The sequence below is a fragment of the Pan troglodytes genome, chromosome 8, assembly GCF_028858775.2.
Source record: "Pan troglodytes isolate AG18354 chromosome 8, NHGRI_mPanTro3-v2.0_pri, whole genome shotgun sequence".
NCBI classification, from domain to species: Eukaryota; Metazoa; Chordata; class Mammalia; order Primates; family Hominidae; genus Pan; species Pan troglodytes.
Window position 1 is genome coordinate 109,614,621 of NC_072406.2, and position 20,035 is coordinate 109,634,655.

Below are 20,035 nucleotides of genomic sequence, written 5' to 3' on the forward strand. Positions count from 1 at the left end.
TCCCTTTATAGGAGGGTCTAAGATTTTCCAACACGTTCAAGATTTGCTCTCTAAAAATGGACCTACTAGCACCTCCTAACTACCCACACTTTCCTTAGCAAGGCACCAGTTTGTGTGGGGGCACTGAGAAGTCAAAGGAGTATTTATGTGATCATTGACACAGAATGCACAAACAGATCTCTGTCTGATGGAGTTGAAGCCTCTTGAGAATCTGGACTAGCAGCCAAAGGGAAGTGAGGGGAAGCGGGTAGGGTGGGAGGATGAGAAGGAGCAGGAGAGAGAAAAATCCCAATCAGGACTAAGTTCCAATCAAGCTCTCAAAATGCCCTTTCTGCTGATAATGCCTCAGATATTTCACTAAACTGTATTTTACTGTTCTTTAATACTTTGACTTAAGGAATAGAGGTATTCTTAGGGAATCACAAACATGGAAAAACACAATACAATAAAGACTGAAATGAAGGAAAATCCAAATAACTAAAAGGAAAAAAATTATATCCATCACCTGCAAATTCAACGTGTTCAAAAATCACATTCTCTGAAAATCAGCTCTCATCCTAATTTTAGACAAAGTATTTCTTTTCCTCATCCTCTGGTTCAAAACCTTGGGGTCTTCTTAGAGTCCTCTATCTCCTTCAAGCCCTATAATAACTAGTTAGAACTCAAATTCCACAGATTCTTCCTTCAACATTTCTCATTGCATTCACTCAAGCAGTTTTTATTGTGTACCTACTGATGCCAATTTCAGGAGATTCTGGTGGTACAACTGGGAGGGTAGGATGTGGAGATGTATACAGCAACAGCCACTAAACTAGTCCACTAAATACGTGAGTGGTTGAGAAATAAGTGCGTACCACAAAGATTCTGACGTATGAGATGCTGTCTGGCTGGGTTAATCAGGAAACACTTGGGGAGGGGTAGGGAACTCAAGCTGGGCCTTGACTCTCAGGTCTAACTTCGATTACACAGAGCTAGTGAAGGGAATTGGGAAGGAAAGCACTCAGGGAACTATGAATAAAGGTGGCTGCCTGGAATTAAACATCCAGGGAGTAGTGAGAAAAAAAGGCTGGGGCCAGGTAGTGGCAGGCTTTGAAGGCTTGCCCAAGAGGCCTTTAACCCTTAGGCTGCCAGGTTATTTCCCTCCCATCGCCTGCAGCTTCTTTACAGCTGACACTTTCACCAGGAACCCAGGTACAAAACAAAGGTGGCAGCAGCTGCTTTTGTGATCAAAGGGTGCTCCTTCTGCATTTAAATTTGCAGGCTGCTACTCTGAGTGACTGAACAGGAAGCTAGCTGTTCCCTTTAGCGCTAACAAAGCTTGATTTAGGCTGAAGGATTAGAAAGCACATCTTATTCTATAAACGCTTCAACACTCTGTTATCCTTCAACAACCCTAACTAGGGCTGTGATCTAAGATTGACAATATTAACTTAATCCTTGTCAAATTTATTTTCATTTTATGGCTCCCTGGCTCAAGGATCTACAACAACTCTTAGTACAGATAACAGGTCATTCAAATTCCTCTGCCTGGAATCCAAAGTTATACATAATCCAACCCTACCAAACCTTTTCAACTTTTATCTGTTACTATTCCTTTGTACCAACTTTCTTTTCTTTTTGTTTTTTTGAGACGGAGTCTCACTCTGTTGCCCAGGCTGGAGTGCAGGGACGTGATCTCCGCTCACGGCAGCCTCTGCCTCCCAGGCTCAAGCGATTCTCCAGCCTCAGCCTCCTGAGTAGCTGGGATTACAGGCATGCACCACCATGCCTGGCTAATTTTTGTATTTTCAGTAGAGCGGGGTTTCACCATGTTGGCCAGGCTGGTCTCAAACTCCTGGGCTCAAGCAATCCGCCTACCTTGTTCTCTCAAAGTGTTGGCATTACAGGCGTGAGCCACTGTGCCCACCACCAACTTTCTTTTCTTAGGAGGGCTAAATTACAACAGGGCTAGTGTTACAGTCTTAAATCAGTTGAGTTGAATTCAAATTAAGCAACAGTTTAGACCATTTTTTTTCAGAAAGAAACAAAAATATAAATTTTGCAAAAACGTTTGTAAGAATTTAGCAGTCCCAGTGGCTCATGCCTGTAATCCCAGCACTTCGGGAAGCTGAGATGGGAGGATGGCTTCAGTCCTGGAGTTAGAGACCAACCTAGGCAACATGGTGAAACCTCGTCACTACAATACAAAAATTAGCCGAGCGCAGTGGCACACTCCCTGTTGTCCCAGCTACTTCGGGAGGCTGAGGCAGGAGGATTGCTTGAGCATAGGTCGAGGCTACAGTGAGCCATGATTTCACCACTGCACTCCAGCCTGGCAGACAGAGAGGCACCGCGTCTCAAAAAAAAAAAAAAAAAAAAAAGAGAAGAATTTGCAGTCCTTATTCAAGATAAGTCCTTATTCAAGATAAGACATTCAAGATGTCTTTTCAAAATACGTTCTGAATCAAAAAAAATCCAAAATTATTGTTTTCGTATCGCATAAATGTGAAAGACTCATCACAAATGACACTGATATAGTAATGTTCTATATCTTGGTAGGGGGTTGGATTGTATAGGTGTATGCATTAGTCAAAATCAGTGAACGTACACTTAAAGGTTTATATATTCCATTTTACATCAAAATAAACCGTCAACAAACTCTAGTCAATGACATGCATGCCAAAGTATTTAAAGGAAAGTGTACAGGTATCTGCAATTTAAATGGATGGATAGCTATATGATAAAGCAAGTAATATTAAAATGTTAATGGTAGGATAGATCCTAAGTGATGTGCTCCTTATAAAATTCTTTATACTTGGCTGGATATTCGAAAATTTTCATAATAAAACATGAGGGAAAATGACATTGTTAAGACACTGTACTTGTAAATTGTCAACACTGATAACACACTACATTTCATAAAATTGTAAGATGTTAAGTTTGGTGGCAGCACCAGGTATTTGCTCCTTGATGCTTCCAAACTATGCTGCACACACCTCTTACAGAATGGTTGCCTCTCCCAGCATACTATAAGTTCCTGGTGGGCACAGATCTAACCTAATTTGTATTTATATTCCTATTGCTTTGCATCATGTTTGGGGAATAATATGTATTCAACAATAGTGGCATGATTGAATTAAAGTGGAATACTGCTAACGAACAAAGTATTATATTTCTAGCAGATTCACTATTCTTTTCTTACATATTCTGAAGGTTAATACGCTCAATTTGCAAGCGAAATGTGTCCTTACTTCTCTCCAAGCGTACGAAATTTCCAAAAATTTTTTTAAAAAACTACTCATTAGATAATTTTATATTGTTACTTAAACCCAAGATCTGAAGGCCTCCTAACATTCAATAACTTTTTAGTAGTTTTTTTTTTTTCCTAGAAGAGCAAAGTCTCAGAACTCCACGGAAGCCTGGAAATCGTTTTATTCTAATTTTAGATAAGCTGTCTGAAGTAAGAGATCTCTGAACTGGTCAAAAGCAGGAAAGTGGGGGTCTGGGAAGAAGACAAAAACAAACGCCACATAAAACGTTATGGAGCAAACTAATCACGAACTTTAGCAAGAAACGGAGAGAAAGTCTTAAGGAGGACACCCAGAACATCTCCAGCTCCTCCTGGCCCGTCTCCTCGCCTCCTCTTAATTCCAGCCAGTCAGAGCGCGGGGCCATCCGCCACTCCCAGGATGCCACGCGACGGGAGCGGACGCTGCGAGGATGCACCTCCACACGTCAACCTCCCACAAACAGCGTGGCTTCGTGGCGTGAGCACCCGGTTCGGCCCTGAACGCCTGGGTCCGAGTCCCAGCTCCCCCTCCTGCCTGGTCTGCAGCCCTGCGCAAGTCCTCTTGCCCTCGCTGAGCCTCAGTTTCCTCATCTGTAAAATGTAATGATTCCCTATAATTGGCTACAGGGAGATGAGAAGTGTAAATGGTTTTAAGGAAGACACAGGCAACTCTCTAACTTGTTACGGCTCTGAACCTCGCGGTGCTCACTAACCAGCCTTGAGACCAATCTCTCAAAGTCACCCCGCTCCTCCCTTCCCGCCCGGCGCCTGTACTGAGGCCACTCCCTCCTGTTGGCCCCCATGCGGAAGGCGCGCGGCGCCGTCTGCCGTACCTGCAGCCACCTGGTCAGCGGGGCCCTCTTGCTGACCCACGACGAAGTCGTGCACGAGGCCCCATAGGGCGCCCATAGGCGCCGCCGCCTCCACAGCCGCGGCTGCGGCCATGACGCGAACTAGAGACCGTGGGAGGGGATATGGGCGGTGGCACCAGACGGGCTCTCCGCGCATGCGCCTCCCGAGCCAATCGCCGGGAGAAGGGCAAGGGGGCGGGGCGCCGGGGTCACGTGCCTGCCGGCTTCTGCCTAGGCAGTTCCAGGGAGGGGCGGGGCCTGGAATGGGGCGGTGGCACCGAGAGGGAAGGCGGCTGCTGGGCACGCAGCCGGAGGCCATTGAGGGCGAATAATTCCCAGCCCGGCTCCCCGGGAGACGGGCTGCGGGGCGGGCACCTGGCTGGGTGGGGAGAGGGGCGGTACGCACCACGGGGGAAGCCAATGAGAAAATCAGGCCCAGCCCGAGGGGGCGGTGCTGTCGGTCACATGCGCACCTGGGGCGGGTGGTGGCGGCGGCGCGGGCACCGCGAGCCGGCGGAAGGGAGAGGGGCCGGCCTGGGGCGGGGTTAGGCAGGTGAGTGACAGGCTCCAGGGGGCCGGCCTCTGCCTGGTGCCCCGAGCGAGCCGGGAGTAGCTGCGGCGGTGCCCGCCCCCTCTCTCCGCCCCTCCAGCGGAGCTGGTCTCCGGCCGGGCACCGTCGCGGGCCCCCCTGGCCCGGCCACCTGGGACCGTGCTGGGGAGTCTGCCACTTCCCTCTCTCCCCTGGCCCGCAAAGTTTTGGCGGAGCCAGCGCTGGGGCTGAGCGCGCCCCCGGGGGGAGATCGGGGAGCGCCCGATGCCGGGCGGCCGGAGCCATTGACCCGGGACGCCGCCGTCCGCGGAGCAGCCGACCACCCCGCCGCCTCCGGTGCATGGGGACTGGCTGAGGAGCCAGCATGGGCAACTGCGTGGGGAGACAGCGCCGGGAGAGGCCGGCAGCCCCGGGACACCCCCGCAAGCGAGCAGGTAACGATGGGGAAGGGAGCAGGGCCTCGGGCATCCCGCCAGTTGTCCCCCTCCTCGCCCGAGTCCTGGGCTTACCGATGGACTCCCCACTGGTGCTGGCGCTTGGGTTTCCCCGATGGGCTGCTCCGCAGCCAGAGGGGGCCGCTCCCCAGCGCCGGGCGGCCGGGGGAGCTGAGTTGGGGCAACTGCGAGCACTGAGCCGGCTGCGCGACCAACTCTCTCCAACTGGGTAGCTCCTGGTGGGGGTGGGGGCAGGAAATGTTTGCAGACCGCAGCGGGGCCGACGGATCGGGAGGAGGCCCGGGGGCGAGGGCGCCGCTGGCCTGGCAGCTCCTGCCGGGGTCGGACGCCGGCCCGTCGGGGCACGGCGCGGGCAGCCAGGCGTCCCCAGAACTCGGAGCGAGCGAGGCGAGAACAGTCGCTCCTTCCAAAGACTGTGTCATTATCGGGCTGCAGATCGTGTCTGCCGGAATCCGACTTGCAAAGCAGCGCAGGACTCTGGGAAAGAAATCTTTATTTTTCCCGCAGGGGTTTTTAGAGCCTCTCGGCCGTCTGGGAGTCTATAAAAGATGGGGTGCGGGGTGAGAGTCACCCTTGGGATTGTTGGGATCCTTCCCAGCTTTGGGAGTGAGATCGCTCGCTAGTGATCCTCCAGGCCCGCGCAACGCTTTCTCACTTTCATGGTACACCCCGCCTGCCCTGGCATTTCGCCCCGGGAAGAGGTCTGTCGGTCATTTTTCTGGGTCTTACACTCACTTCCTTCTTTGAGGGTGTTGCAAGGACCCGCCGGGAATAATATCGTAGACTTGAGAGCTCAAACTTGTCTGGATTCCAGATGGACCCATCTCCTACTCTGTGTCAAAGCCCAGATCCCGAGAGGTTGAGCACCTTGTCCAAAGTCACACAGCTAGTTAGGAGCTCACCTGGGGCTAGAACTCAGCCTCCTCTCCCACCCCATTGCCACATATCCCCTTATGTAAGAGGAGCCACAGGCAGAGTTGTTAATGAAGTGGAAACTCTAGTTGGAGTTTCCTGTCTCCCTTGACACCGAAGGTGTGTTGCTTGGGTTGCGGAAACTGGGAAGGAAGATGGGGGAACCAGGGGAAGCAGGGAAGGATGTCTGCATGGTGGACAGGATGACTTGTGGAGGCAGAAATGTGTTTTTATGGGAAGGATGCAGTAAAACTTATTGAAATTCTCTTGTCTGAAGGTAACTCTGGGCATTCTTCTGACTGAGGAGAGATGACTCTCAAAACCAAGGGCTGGCTTGCTTTCATTCATTCATTTGTTCAACAAATATGTGTTCAGGCCCCATAATTGATTTTGCAGCATTTTTTGCTGTTGACAACTCTCTCCTACGAGACATTCCCCCCCTTCCTTTCTTGGCATCAGACTGTCTTGGTTTTCCTTTCTGAACACCCCTTTCCACCATCACCTTCTAGGTTGGGGGCACGCTGGTGCTTAAGTTTGACATTCTGTTTTTTCTCTCATTACACTCTCTCCCAGAGAAATCTTGTTCAGTCCCACAACTCTTTGTCCATTGGGAACACCCCTATGCTTAATCTTCAGCTCTTCTCTCTTGAACCCCAGAACCCCATCTCTAGATGCCCACTGGACACTGTGATATAGATATTCCCAGATTTAACACTTCCAAAACCAGGCTCTGCATCGCTCCCTGTCCACCAGCTTTCCTTCTTTACTCTTATGTTCTTCCAGCTGCCTAACTTTAGGCTGTGAAGAGCTCTTTCTCTCATGACTTTCTCTGCTTCCTTGTCGCCTGCCTCTCAGCCAGTCACTGGGGTCTGCTGGGTCTTCCTTCCGCGGGACTTGCAAACCTGCCCCTTGCCACCCTACTTTGTACCCTTCTCACCTCAAGTCAACCCTTGTCTCAGGCTGAAGTGAGGTACCCCCCAAAGGCAACTTCATCTTCAGTCATCATTCAGTCCTACGCACAGTTGTCCCCACAGAAGACATTTGTTAAATTAACTTCTTCCAGATTTTATAGTTCTGTGTTCAGAATGTTTCTGTACTTGGCCAGGCGTGGTGGCTCATGCCTGTAATCCCAGCACTTTGGGAGGCCAAGGCAGGTGGATCACCTGAGATCAGGAGTTCGAGACCAGCCTGGCCAACATGGCAAAACCCTGTCTCTACTGAAAATATAAAACTTAGCCAGGCATGGTGGTGGCAGGTGCCTGTAATCCCAGCTACTCAGGAGGCTGAGGCAGGGAGAATTGCTTGAACTGGAAGCTTTGCAGAGGTTGTAGTGAGCTGAGATTGTGCCACTGCACTCCAGCCTGGGTGACAGAGCGAGACTCTGTCTCAAAAAAAAACCAAAACAACAGCAACAACAACAACAAAACACCTTTCTGCATTTTCCCACTCCTACAAGTACTTTAACTTTCAAGGCTGTTCAAGTGTGGGCCAGTCCTTTCTTTTAAGTCCTGATTTCTTTCCCTTCTCTGACATTAAGACCACCAGTGTTTGCTCGTGCCATTTCCTTCTTATGGAGAGTCTTTCATCCTTTGGGTTCACTTCAAGTGCCGTACCTTGTTTGAAGCACCTTGCCTGACAAGTCTGCCGTTTCCCCCTCCCTCCGCACCCCACCACACACACCCCGTGGAAGTGATTGCTCCTTCTGAGAACTCCTGCAGACACATTATCTATGCCACTTACTTAACAATTATGTACTCTGTATTATTAGTCATGTCTTTGATGTTTAGTCTTTTATCAGCAACTACATTGCAAGCCTTGAAGACCTGGGTTCTGTCTTATCCTTGTAGTATATGTCTCTCTCACGCACACACACACATTCAGCACTTAACACAATGAGTTGTACAGAAGTAGCACTCAGTATTTGTTGATTTTAGAAAGCAAACTCAACTTCATCCTACCATCTGCATTTTTCATATATCTGCATTTTTTTTTACCTGCTAGTTTATCATTGCTTTAGTTCTGTGGGTCCTACTATGAATAGCTTTATTCATAAAGTCCAAAGCTGAGGGGAACTCTGTAAGATGACAAATTTGGTACAAGGGAAGGAATCCTTCTTAACTCCACAGTGCACCTGGCATTCCTGTAACATCTGTGGCTTTTCCTTTGACAAGGACATAGTTTTACGTTGTAAGACTAATGCCTAAAACTCCCCCAGCGCCACTGTAACTCTTACCTTCCTTTGGCACTAATGTAATGGGAAGAAAGCCTCAACAGGGAGCTAGGACCTGAGTTCTAGTCCTGGGCCTATAACTCAGTGACCCTGGGCAAGTCATCTAACCTTTCTGGGTCACACTTTCAATATTTCAGAAAGGGGGAGGGTTATACAAGATCATTAGAGCTGTTTTATCATCTTCACAAAGGCAGCTGTTTAAAGTGAGAAAGTTATTGAGGTGAAATCTTTGTGGCTTGTAATGTCACCCTTTGTCCTTAGTTCTGCCTTCTTAGTCACTTGGTAGATAAAGCAGAGACACAATACTGTCTGGTCAGGGATTCTTGCATGAGGGAGAAGGGAGAGGTCCTCTCGTCTCATCAAGTTTTGTGATTGTCACTCATATATGTGTGTGTGTGTGTGTGTGTGTATATATACACACATATATATACACGTATATATACGTGTGTATATACGTATATATACACACGTGTATATATACGTATATACATACGTATATACGTATATATACGTGTATATGTATATACACACGTATATATACGTATATATGTGTGTATATACGTATATATATATTTTTTTTGAGAGAGAGGGTCTTGTTCTCTCGCTCAGGCTGGAGTATGGTGGTGCAGTTATAGCTCCCTGCAGCCTTTAACTCCTGAGCTCAAGTGATCCTCTCCCCTCAGTCTTCCCAGTAGCTAGGGCTAGAGGTGTGCACCACCACGCCCAGCTAACTTTTTATTTTTTGTAGAGATGGGGTCTTGCTATGTTGCCCAGGCTGGTCTGAAACTCCTGGCCTCAAGTAATCTTCTTACCTTGGCTTCCCAAAGTGCTGGGATTACTGGCGTGAGCCGCCACACCCAGCCTTAAAAATTTTTTTTGGATTGTTACTCTTAATGCATCCCCAGTAGGTCTGTGTTCTTCTCCTTCAGATGCTGGGTGGTTCTTGTATGCTTCGGAGAATACTTGGGATTTACTCCTTTGTTAGGGGCTCTTGACACACCATATGTGTACACTAGGTAGATAAATATCTCTGCCCATGAACTGGGTGAAGCAGCCTCTCCCCCAGCCACTCCAGGGAGAGGTAGAGGTGGTAGAACAGGCAAGTCTCTTGCCCAGCTCCACCCTTTGAGAATGTGGCAGGGCTGAAACCCAAATATCTGACTGTGATGTGCCAGGCATATCCACTTACGTTCTGGAATCTCAAGCTCAGGGTGGACAGACCCAGGGCCCTGTTTGGGGCTGGTTGGGCTTGGCACTGTGGTTGCAAGAGAGTTTGCTTCTTGTGTGGGCTGTGTGGCTATTCTTGAGGGAGTAATTGGGCAACTTCTCCATTTGCTCAGTAAGTATGTACTGAGTGCCAAGCACCCTGCTGGCTGTGAACAGACGTGGTCCTTGGCCACATGGAGCTTACAGTTTTGCAGGGGGCAGACAGTAAACACATAGTCATGCAAATTACACATGATCATACATAGAATTATGTAGTATTATATATGCTGGTGACTCCTCCCACATTTATAATTTCAGCCCATTCTCTGCAACTTCAGCCTTGGATATTCTGCTGCCTGCTCACCACACCTGCTGTCTAAAAGGCTTCCTAGTTTAACGTGTCCAAAACAGAATGAACCCCCATCCCATCCCTGTACCTCCCAAAGTCTTTCCCATCCCAGTTCATGATGATTTCATCCTTCCGCTTGCCAAGGCCCCTAAAATTCTCGTCGTCCCTGACTTCTCCCTTTCTCTCACACTTCACATCCATTTAATCAATAAATCCTGTTGGCTTTGCCTTAAATATGTCCTGAACCTGACTCTGACCATCTCCACCACTTTCACCCTGGTCTGAGCTACCACTGGCCTGTGAACTGACCTTCCTGCTTCCTCCCTTGTCTCCCGACAGACTATTTCCATCCCACCAGCCAGCGTGATACTCTAAACTGTAAGTCAGATTTCATTACTCCTTTGCTCAAGCCTTCCTGTGACACTGCATCTCATTCAAGACTTCTTGTGTTGGTCTACAAGATATGATATGATTTTCACCTGCTCACCTTTCTTAAGCCATCTCATGCTCTCCATCGCCTTGTTCAACCCCCCGATATCTGAATGGGTCCCTCTCTCTCCTTGTCCCAGTCTCCTATTTAAGGAGTCAAACCCTCCCAGGCCATTTCATTTAAAATTATCCCCTTCCCTCTATCACCTGCTCTCGGCATTATGTACCTCCCTTTCCTGTTTTATTTTGCTCCATTGCTTATGTCATCCTCTGATATTGGTTGTCTCCCCTTGCTCCATGTTGTCAGAGATTTTTATTTGTTCACTCTGTGATACCAAGAGCAGTGCCTGGTAAATATTTGTTGGATAAAACTAGAGTTGGTGAAGTCTATAGAAAAGCATAAGTGAACACATCTGATTGATCTCCTACCTTAGATGGGTGTTAAGGCAGGTATCTTAATGAAGGGACTTAAACTGCAACCTCAGAGTGGTGTTCTATCTCTGGGACTGGCTTCTCTCTTGCCCCAGGCTTGCGTAAGTTCTTAGATGCCTGGGATATATATGACTCCTGTGGTTTGGGTGCCTCTTGCTGGGAGATACCAGGGCTGAAGCAGGAGGGCAAAGTGAAGCTCACTATTGGGGTCCTAACCAGGCAGTAGCACCTTCTTGCCATTTTATGTGTGCACCTATGTCAGAGTGGACCCCCCTCTTCCAGGCACACGTGATGTTTGTAGTCCTTAACTCGCAGGGCAGGGATAGGGTGGCCTAATAGACTACAAGGGAGGAAGTTAGGTGATGTGGATTCCAGGCATCTCTTACCCATCAACTTGCTGGAGAATTTTTAGAATCATAGAATTTTAGAGCTGAAAAGGAACCTAAAGATTTCTATAACCTCTTTTTTCTTACCCAGCCATTAGAAAGAGAACAAAGGTATGTCTGTCCCCTGCCTAGTTCACAGAAACATGGTGCAACCTACATAAAAACTGCATGTGCTCCTTTAAGTTGTGAGTGTGTGGAGGTCAAGATATTATAGGGAAGTGGTTGAGGTCAAGTGTATTCAAAGGAGAGGAGGTCTAGTCTCTGCCACTTTCTTGAGTGGTAATCTTGGGCAGGTCATTTGTTTCTTCCTCAGTTGATCCTCCATTTTAAAAAGATAATATTTCCAGTTTCCTTCACAGAGATGTTATGGAGATAAAATAACCTAATGGTGGTTTAAAAATTACATTCATGGCTACACAGTGTGCTCAGATATGAGGTCCCAACACAGAGTTTCATCTGGCATTGGTGGAAAATGAAGCCTGGGGTCTCTGCTCCTTCCTAGTTGTTTGTGTGACTTTGGACAAGCCTCTTGATCTCTTTGAGCCTCAGTTTCCCCATTTGTGCCATGGGGTGACTGCCACCCTGATCACCTTTCAGAGAGGTTGTAAGATTAAAGTGAGACCCTGGATGAAAAGAGATTTTGTGATCTTAGAAAGTTTCTATTATTCCAAGCTACCAGGATTTTTACACACAAAAGCCATAGCCAGTGATTTTTCCCACTAGATCATTGAAGCTTACTCTTTTTAAGAAGCAAAACTATAAAAGAAATGTTTAAAAACTATTTTTGGATGGGAATCTTTCTGAAACGAATGATATGCTTCTGAGCAAAATATTAATATACAGCTCAGAAAGAACCTCTGGTTTGGGACTAGGGGTTGTTGAGTTCATACCGGTGTGTACAGAGCGCCTGCTTGGTGAGAGTAGGACCACAAAAGGTTCTTTCTCTCAAAAGTGTTACCTCCCAAAGAAGAGACCTGGGGTGGGGGAGGGACCTAGTGGTGGGCAGAGGGAAATTGCTGGGGGAGAGCCCACTCCGGGAGTGCCCTGCCTCAAGGTTCCAAGTAGCAACACTGGCACTGCAGGAAGGCTCTTAAATCCTGTTCAAGGCTCTGAGTGGGAAGATCCAGTCCTACCCGGTCAGTTACTGTGCTTATAGTAGTGTGAGGCCACGGGGCTTGTGAGACTCTAGGGCAGTGGGCCCCAAACTACGTGGTTCCCAGCTGTTGTGCTTTGGGGGTTCATGTTTCCACCCACAATCATTGCTGTGTCTTCTGCCTGGTAGACAGTAGTCACTTCTCTTTTTTTTCTTTCCTTTTTCTTTTTTTTTAAGTGGTTACCTAGATATGACATAAAATTTACTTGTATGTAACAGCAAATTTTTCAGTCTATAGTTTTGTAGCATGAGTACATTCTTTGTACTTATTGTTGTACAACCATCGCTAGTACCCATCTCCAGAACTTTTTCATTTTCCCCAACTGAAACTCTTTTACCCATTAAGCACTATCCATTTCTTCCTCCCCCCAACCACTGGCAACTGATATTCTGCTTTCTCTTTTATGAGTTTGACTACTCTGGATACCTCATATGAGTGGAATCATGTAGTATTTCTCCTTTTGTGGCTGGCTTGTTTCACTTAGCATAATGTTGTCAAGGTTCCATGGTGTAGCATGTGTCAGAATGTCCTTCCTTTTTAAGGCTGAGTAATATTCCATTGTATGTATATACCACATTTTGCTTATTCATTCCTCCATCGATGGACCCTTGGGTTGCTTCCACCTTTTGGCTATTGTAAATAATACTGCTGTGAACATGGGTGTGCAAACCAGGAGCAAAAGGTGAATGCTCTCTGAGTCTCTGCTTTCAGTTATTTTGTGTATATACCCAGAGGTGGAATTTCTGGATCAAATGGTAATTCTGTTTTTACTTTTTTGAATAACCCCCCATAACACTTTCCTCAGCAGCTGCACCATTTTATATTCTCACCAACAGGGTGCAAGAGTTCCTGTTTCTCTACATCTTCACCAACAGTTGTTATTTTCTGCTTTTTGTTGATTAGGTTTGGATTTGTTTTATAATAGCCATCCTAATGGGTGTGAAGTGGTTTATCATGTAGTGATCATTTATGCTGGGCTCAAAGAGCAGTCCCTCCAAATCTCTGGGAAAACAGACATCTGAGTGTGTTAGAATTGTACATAGAGGCTGGGCATGGTGGCCTACACCTATAATCCCGGCACTTTGGGAGACCAAGGCAGGAGGATTGCTTGAGGCCAGGAGTTCAAGAAAAACCCGGGCCACATAGTGAGACCTCGTCTCTATTAAAAAAAAAAAAAAAAATTGGCCTGGGCACGGTGGCTAATGCCTGTAATCCCAGCACTTTGGGAGGCTGAGCCGGGCAGATCATGAGGTCAGGAGTTCGAGACCAGCCTGATCAACATGGTAAAACCCCGTCTCTACTAAAAATACAAAAAAAATTAGCCGGGCATGGTGGCACATGCCTGTAATCCCAGCTACTCAGGAGGCTGAGGCAGGAGAATCGCTTGAACCTGGGAGGCGGAGGTTGCAGTGAGCCAAGATTGCACCACTGCACTCAAGCCCAACGACAGAGCAAGACTCCGTCTCAAAAAAAAAAAAAAAAAAAAAAAGAGAGGAACCTGGCAGGAAAGGGGCTGGAACACCTTCTGCAAGGTGTGGGGAGGGAGACTGAGGGGACAGGGATGACTCCTCGTTTGTACCTTTTTCCTCTGGAAGTCTTGGGACCAGGAGCAAAGGGTGAATGGTGCCTAGGCAGCCAGTCACTAACCAAGTAGCCTGAATCTTAGTTTCCAGCCTGTGCACTTGGAGTTTTGTTGTTTTTAAAGGCTCGGAGAGATGTAATTAGCAGCAGCTCACCTTTGCAGGGTGTTTGCCGTGTACTAGGAGCATCACGTGCAGTATTTGGGTTAATTCTCACAACCACCCTATGGGTGGATTCTGTTATCACCTTTTCACAGATGAAGAAGCTGAGCCTTAGAAAGGTAATGTCTGCTGCCTAAGGTCACACAGCTTGTAAACTGCAGAGCTGGGACTGGAACCCAGGTGTCTGATCTCAGAGCCCACGCTTTGGGCCAGTGTGTAGTTTGTCCTCATGAGAATGGGAAGAAGAGAACGCTTTTTTGTTTTGTTTTGTTTTTTAATGAGTTTATTATTGAGCACCTTCAGGCACCACTTTGCTGGATCCCTTCACAAACATCATCTCATTTGATTCTCCCTATTTTACCTATGGGAACATGCCTACCTATTTTACATATGGGAAAGCTGATGGCCAGGAAAGTGAATGGATTGCCAGTGGTTATGATGCTAAGAGACAGAGCTGGAACTCAGCCTGAGGATGTTGATTCATTCCAGTGCTCACAGCTCGTTCCATTGTGCTGTGAGCCCTGACCAGCTCCCACCCCACCCCCATGGAAAGAAGCTGGTAGGTCAGCTGTGAAGTCTGCAAAACTCCAAGGACTATAGCCACTGCTTTCCTTTCCCATTGCTGTCCCTTCCTCCTTTAATTTCCCCACCCCCAGACCACCACCTCCACACCTAGAAGCCATGTGAGTCCATCATCTTGGATCAAAGTGCTTGGCACATAGTAGGTGCTCAATAAATATGCGTTGAATGTTGTTTGAGGGCTCGGTGTGCTAGAGGCAATAGAATCTCAGCCAAGATTGTGTTCCTAAAGAGAAACACAAGTAGAATGCAAATATTGTTGTTTCCTCCTCCTTCTCCCAGAGCAAACCTCCGCTTTCCAACACCCAGATGCCAGGGACTTGAAGAAAAGATTGTCCTTGCTCTGCAAACTTTGAATTATTCCCAAATTCCCAAAGGAAAAGAGGCACAGAGAGTCATGTTAGCAAAGTGCTTGCAGAATCAGGTGTCACTCTTCGTAATTAATAAGATTAACAATCTCTTTCTTCTCTCAGCATTTTGTGGTTTTCAAAATGCTTTCTCAAGTATTTGATATCATTTGATCTCCACAGCCATCCTGTTAGATAGGCAAGGCAGGACTCATTTTTCCCGTTTTATAGATGAGGACACTGAGACTTGGTGAGAATGTTAAGATACTCAAGGTTATTGACTGAATAAGTGGCAGAAATCATAGAGAGGGCAGCGGTTCCACTACTTTCTTTGCAGAGCCTCAGTTTCTGCATCTGTAAAATGGGGTAAGCATACATCATTTAGAGTAGTGAAGTGTGAAATGTGATCATGTGCATGTGATGTGATCAGCACAGTGCCCACACACAGCACAGCGGATGCTTAGATGGGGAACAACGCAAAGCTCATTGTTCCACTGATGACTTATATTGTACTGACCCTTGTTCCACCCCCACTTTTAGGGGGAGCATAGTATAGCCTCCCTAGTCCTCCCTGGTCACCTTCTGTTCTGGTCACCCTCTGGCTCATCCCTTGGAGTCAGAGTGCAATCACAAGGGCTGGCCATGAATTTCCTTTTTTTTCCCCCCACCCTGAGACGGAGTCCTGCTCTGTTGCTCAGGCTGGAGTGCAATGGCATGATCTCGGCTCACTGCAACTTCCGCCTCCTGGATTCAAGCGATTCTCCTACCTCAGCCTCCCGAGTAGCTGGGATTATAGGCGTACACCATCACACTCAGCTAATTTTTTTGTATTTTTAGGAGAGACGGGGTTTCACCATGTTGGCCATGCTGGTCTTGAACTCCTGACCTCGTGATCCGCCCACCTCAGCCTCCCAAAGTGTTGGGATTACAGGCATGAGCCACCATGCCTGTGCCTGGCCTTTTTTTTTTTCTTTTTCTTTATTTTAGACAGAGCTCACTCTATTGCCCAGGCTGGAGTGCAATGGCACAATCTCAGCTCACTGCAATCTCTGCCTCCTGGGTTCAAGTGACTCTTGTGTCTCAGCCTCCCGAGTAGCTGGGATTACAGGTGTGTGCCACCATACCCAGCTCATTTTTTTGTATTTTTAGTAGAGATGGGGTTTCACCGTGTTGGCCGGGCTGATCTCGAACTCCTGGCCTCAAGTGGTCCACCCACCTCAGCCTCCCAAAGTGTTGGAATTACAGGCATGAGCCACCTTGCCCAGCCATGAATTTCCTTTGATTTGTAAAATCTGAGGTCTGTCAAAGAGAACATCTATAAGATAGTTTTCCTTTGGTGACAGGTCATTATGACAAATGTTTTATTCATTTAGTACAAATTTGCATTTTATTATCTCAGCTCCTCCAACTCATTAGCTATGTAACCTTGGGTAAGTTATTTTGAATTTTGAGGCCTCAGTTTTCTTATCTGTGAAATGGAGATAACAGTATCTACTCCATAGGGTTGTCATAAGAATTAGATGAATTACTGCACATCAGGTCTTGAGAATGGTGCCTGGGACATATTACCTACTCAGTAAGCATTAGTTATTATTTTTACTATTCTCGCCATGCTTGATGCTATATTTTAGCCAGCTGCCCCCAGCCTTACAGTTCCCCCTACGTTGAGATATACGGCCAGTGAAGTTCATGTGCAAAACCTGACTTCTTCAGTGTGTCCTGGGTTATCTACTGTTTGACCCATTTATTCAGGAAGGCAAATCCGAAGCAAGTTGCAAGATAGTGTCATTATCATAGAGATAGCCTTGAATCCAGCTTGAATCAACTCTCATTAGTAGCAAATCACTTGCAACACACCCTACATACAACTCTTGCTGATCTCAGCAACAACCAGAGGCTACTTTTCTAGGCTATCTCCACATAGATGGAAACATTTCTTGCCAGTAGGTCAAGGCTGTGAGTGCCCTCCGTTTGTGGTGGCCCATCTTCAGCTTGGCAGAACACCTCCGAGTCCCCAGGGCTTCCTTCCTGGAGCTTTGTGTATTTCTCTGATACACATTATCAGCCGCAGATACCTCCTCTGTGAACTTCCAAGGCACTGCTGATAAACTTCCACATCCGAGCCTCTTTCGCACTTGATGAGCATCCCCGCATACCTAGATTCAAAATTGCTGTTCGATTTCTTGTATACTGCTACTGATTGCACACTGATTGTGCAGCAGGCACTGTAGTAGGTACTTACACACATCTCATCTAATCCTCCTGATAGTCCACTGAGGTAGAGATTCTCCTTTAGGGGAGAGGTTCAGTGATGTTAACTGTGTGTCTTGGGGGGGTGGGGGTACACACAGTGAGAATGAAATATTTGGGTCATCAGTCTCAGGTTCCTTCCATGCAATACCCACCTGACTGTCAACTTCAACAAAGGACTCCCTGGGCCCTAAACAGGTATCTCTGGTTTACTGATGTCACTGCCACTCATGACTAGCAAATAGTCTACTTCTGCCAATTCTTGCACTATATATCCGAATGTGCCAGAAAGTGCACTTTGTGACAACCTTCATGGATTTGTCCCTCCTTCCACCTCTTCCTACCTCCCACGCAGTGTCTGGGACACAGACCACACTGTCCTCTGTTATATGGGATACTACACATGGCATTGATTTTTTTTTTAACTTAGTGAAAGCGCTCTGTTCCCCCAAAATAGACTGTCACATGGACGAGCATTTCATTTCCCAAGCCTTCACAGCAGCTCCAGGAATTGCCATCACTGAAATCAGTATAATTTATTAATCTCCTACCATGTGTGTGGTAGGCACTCTACTAGATTCTTGACATCACTGTTTACAGTTTTCACATCTACCCTGTAAGGGCAGGCCTAATTTATGTCGATTTTACAGATGAGGAAACTGAGGCTGTGGGGGGAGTGTTGAGACACTTGCTCATGAGAGTGGAGGAGCTGCTGTTTGAATCCTGGGAGTTGTATCCTGGAGGCTTACACCTTAGCCAGTATGGGAAACTGCCTCTCAATATTTACTACATCGGCCTTATCCCAGCTACTGTGTTGGGGAGGGGAACACAGCATGGAGAGTCAGTTCATCTCCTCAAGGAGTTCAGAGTGACGGACTGAATAATACTGGAGTTTCTGTGGTTGGTTTTTATTTTTTCCAAATCTATTTCCACATGTCCCCATCCCTGGCCCCTGGCCAGGCAGCAGATCCAAGAGTCCACACAGAGACACACAGAGAGCCAAGGGTCCAGGGGAGCTGAGGAGGCAGTTCCCGGGGGGACAGCAGCACTTTGTAATGTGTGTTTACACCACAGGCTGACTCCTCCATTTCCTCTTTGCCCTTCTCCCCTATACTCTCATATCAGATCCACAGAGCCAAGAGCTCATTTAGGTCTGGCTCAGTGTGATAGTCCTGCTGTTGCCTGGTCCATGTCTGGCTACTGAGGAGACAGGAGGCCTTATTTGGCCATAACTTATTGCTTGTATGACTTTTTATAAGGCCCAAATGACATTTCTTAGAAACCCACATGCTGTATGCACTGTTATTTATGATGTCTTCCTAAGGACAGAATGGGCCAGTCTTCAGGGTCAGTAGGCAAAAGCAAAGCTACACTGGGCCCTTGAATCTGCAGCTGACCCCTCCTGTTTGCAGCTGAGCCTAGCTGTGTCCTGCTGTGACACATATCCCATGGAAGATTCAGGGCCTAGATGTCTGATCCATCACTGAGCACCAAGCAGTTTTTCTGCAGCCCTGGACAGAAGTGTTCAGCCTGCTGCTTTTGACAGTACCATTCCTTGGGCATTTGTCTGTGATGGGGCCATAGCCCAGAGCAAGTGTGCAAGGAGAGACTTCCGCCCAAAGGCCCTGTCCTTCATGTGTCTGGCCCACCCTCTGGTGCTAGTTTGGGTAGGGATGGATGGGGACCCCTTTTGCAGGCTGCACCTGGGGCCTCAATTCTAGAGATTAAATGATCTCTTTTTCAAAACTTGTGAGGTTGGCAGGCTTGCACAGAATCCTTCCTTGCCTTTTAGGGGAAGGGAATTGGTATTGCTGGGGAATTCAGCTGGAAGAACTTGGGACTGGTTCAGAGGGGTCAAGCCACTGTCTGTGGTCTGCTCTGCACAGAGGTGGTGCTGGTATCCGATCCAGGAAATCTGACTCCCTTTCCTGTGCCCTTTCTAAAATTCCACCCTGCCTCATTCCTGCAAATGTGTGTGCACATATTATACATGTATATCTCATCATCCAGATGGCTTATGGTCTACTTGGGAGAGGAAGCAAAGACAAATAAAGGTGTAATACCACTTCAAACAAGACAGCATGTAGACAAGTTGAGACAAAGGGAACATGTAGACCCTTTTAACAAGAGTTGCGATGAGAGAGGTCCCTGGGAACTCGAGTTACGGAGGGAAGATTTCTGAAGGTGGTGGGACTCAAGTTGCTCCTTGGGGGATTGGGATAGGACAGATATTGGGAGTGAGTGGGCATAGTTTGTAGAAGGGTTAGTGATTTGAGGAAGTGGTGCAGGTTGGAGAGAAGCAAGCAGTACAGTCTTCTTTATTGTAAACGTTATGTGTGCTCATGTAAAAAATGTGAACGATATGAGAAAGCTCAAAGAAGAAAATCTTTGTACTCCTACCCAGACAGAGTCTCCATTCTCATTTGGTATTTATCTGCCTGTTTCTTTTTATTTAGAGATAGGGTCTTATTCTGTTGCCCAGGTTGGAGTGCAGTGGAGCTATTATAGTTCACTGCAGCCTTGAACTCCTGCGTTCAAGTGATCCTCCCACCCCAGCTCCTGAGTACCTAAGACTACAGGTGCGGACTACCACACCCAGCTAATTTCTGTATTTTTTATAGAGATGGGGTCTTGCCGTGTTGCCCAGGCTGGTCTCAAACTCCTGGCCACAAGCACTTCTCCCACCTTGGCTTCCCAAAGTGCTGGGATTACAGGTGCCTCTTTTTCTTTTCTTTTCTTTCTTTCTTTTTTTTTTAAAGGCATTGAGATCAAATCTATTGTGTCCACCAAGATTATGGAAGGTATCGAATAGTATATGGGGACGCTTAGGTCAAAGGGAGCCTCTGTTGGTTCTTGCTCAAGGGGTGCAGATGAATGTAGTTGTTTGAGAAGAGA

At 47.2% G+C, this 20,035-nt stretch overlaps 2 protein-coding genes across 23 annotated transcripts in view; one reads left to right on the forward strand and one right to left on the reverse strand.

The window, feature by feature from the left end:
• Nucleotides 1-4,641, reverse strand: part of MMS19 (MMS19 homolog, cytosolic iron-sulfur assembly component) — a 40,518-nt gene extending 35,877 nt beyond the window's left edge. For 5 of the 20 annotated variants that reach the window (XM_054660410.1, XM_054660409.1, XM_054660407.1 and 2 more), the window contains exon 1: nucleotides 4,102-4,307. In XM_054660410.1, coding sequence (XP_054516385.1) covers nucleotides 4,102-4,276 — 175 coding nt within the window. In that variant the 5' untranslated portion in view covers nucleotides 4,277-4,307. Of the gene's footprint in view, nucleotides 1-4,101; nucleotides 4,439-4,525 lie in introns of those variants that run through there. The other 15 variants (XM_063780951.1, XM_063780948.1, XM_063780962.1 and 12 more) reach the window with 13 other exon arrangements.
• UBTD1 (ubiquitin domain containing 1) overlaps nucleotides 3,660-20,035 on the forward strand; it is a 71,490-nt gene continuing 55,114 nt past the window's right edge. The window contains exon 1 of one of the 3 annotated variants that reach the window (XM_063780965.1): nucleotides 3,660-3,868. Coding sequence is in view for 1 of the 3 variants with exons in the window: in XM_001146890.7 (XP_001146890.2) it covers nucleotides 5,034-5,103 (70 nt within the window). In the remaining 2 variants the exon portion in view is untranslated. Of the gene's footprint in view, nucleotides 3,869-4,611; nucleotides 5,104-10,165; nucleotides 10,200-20,035 lie in introns of those variants that run through there. The other 2 variants (XM_001146890.7, XM_063780964.1) reach the window with 2 other exon arrangements.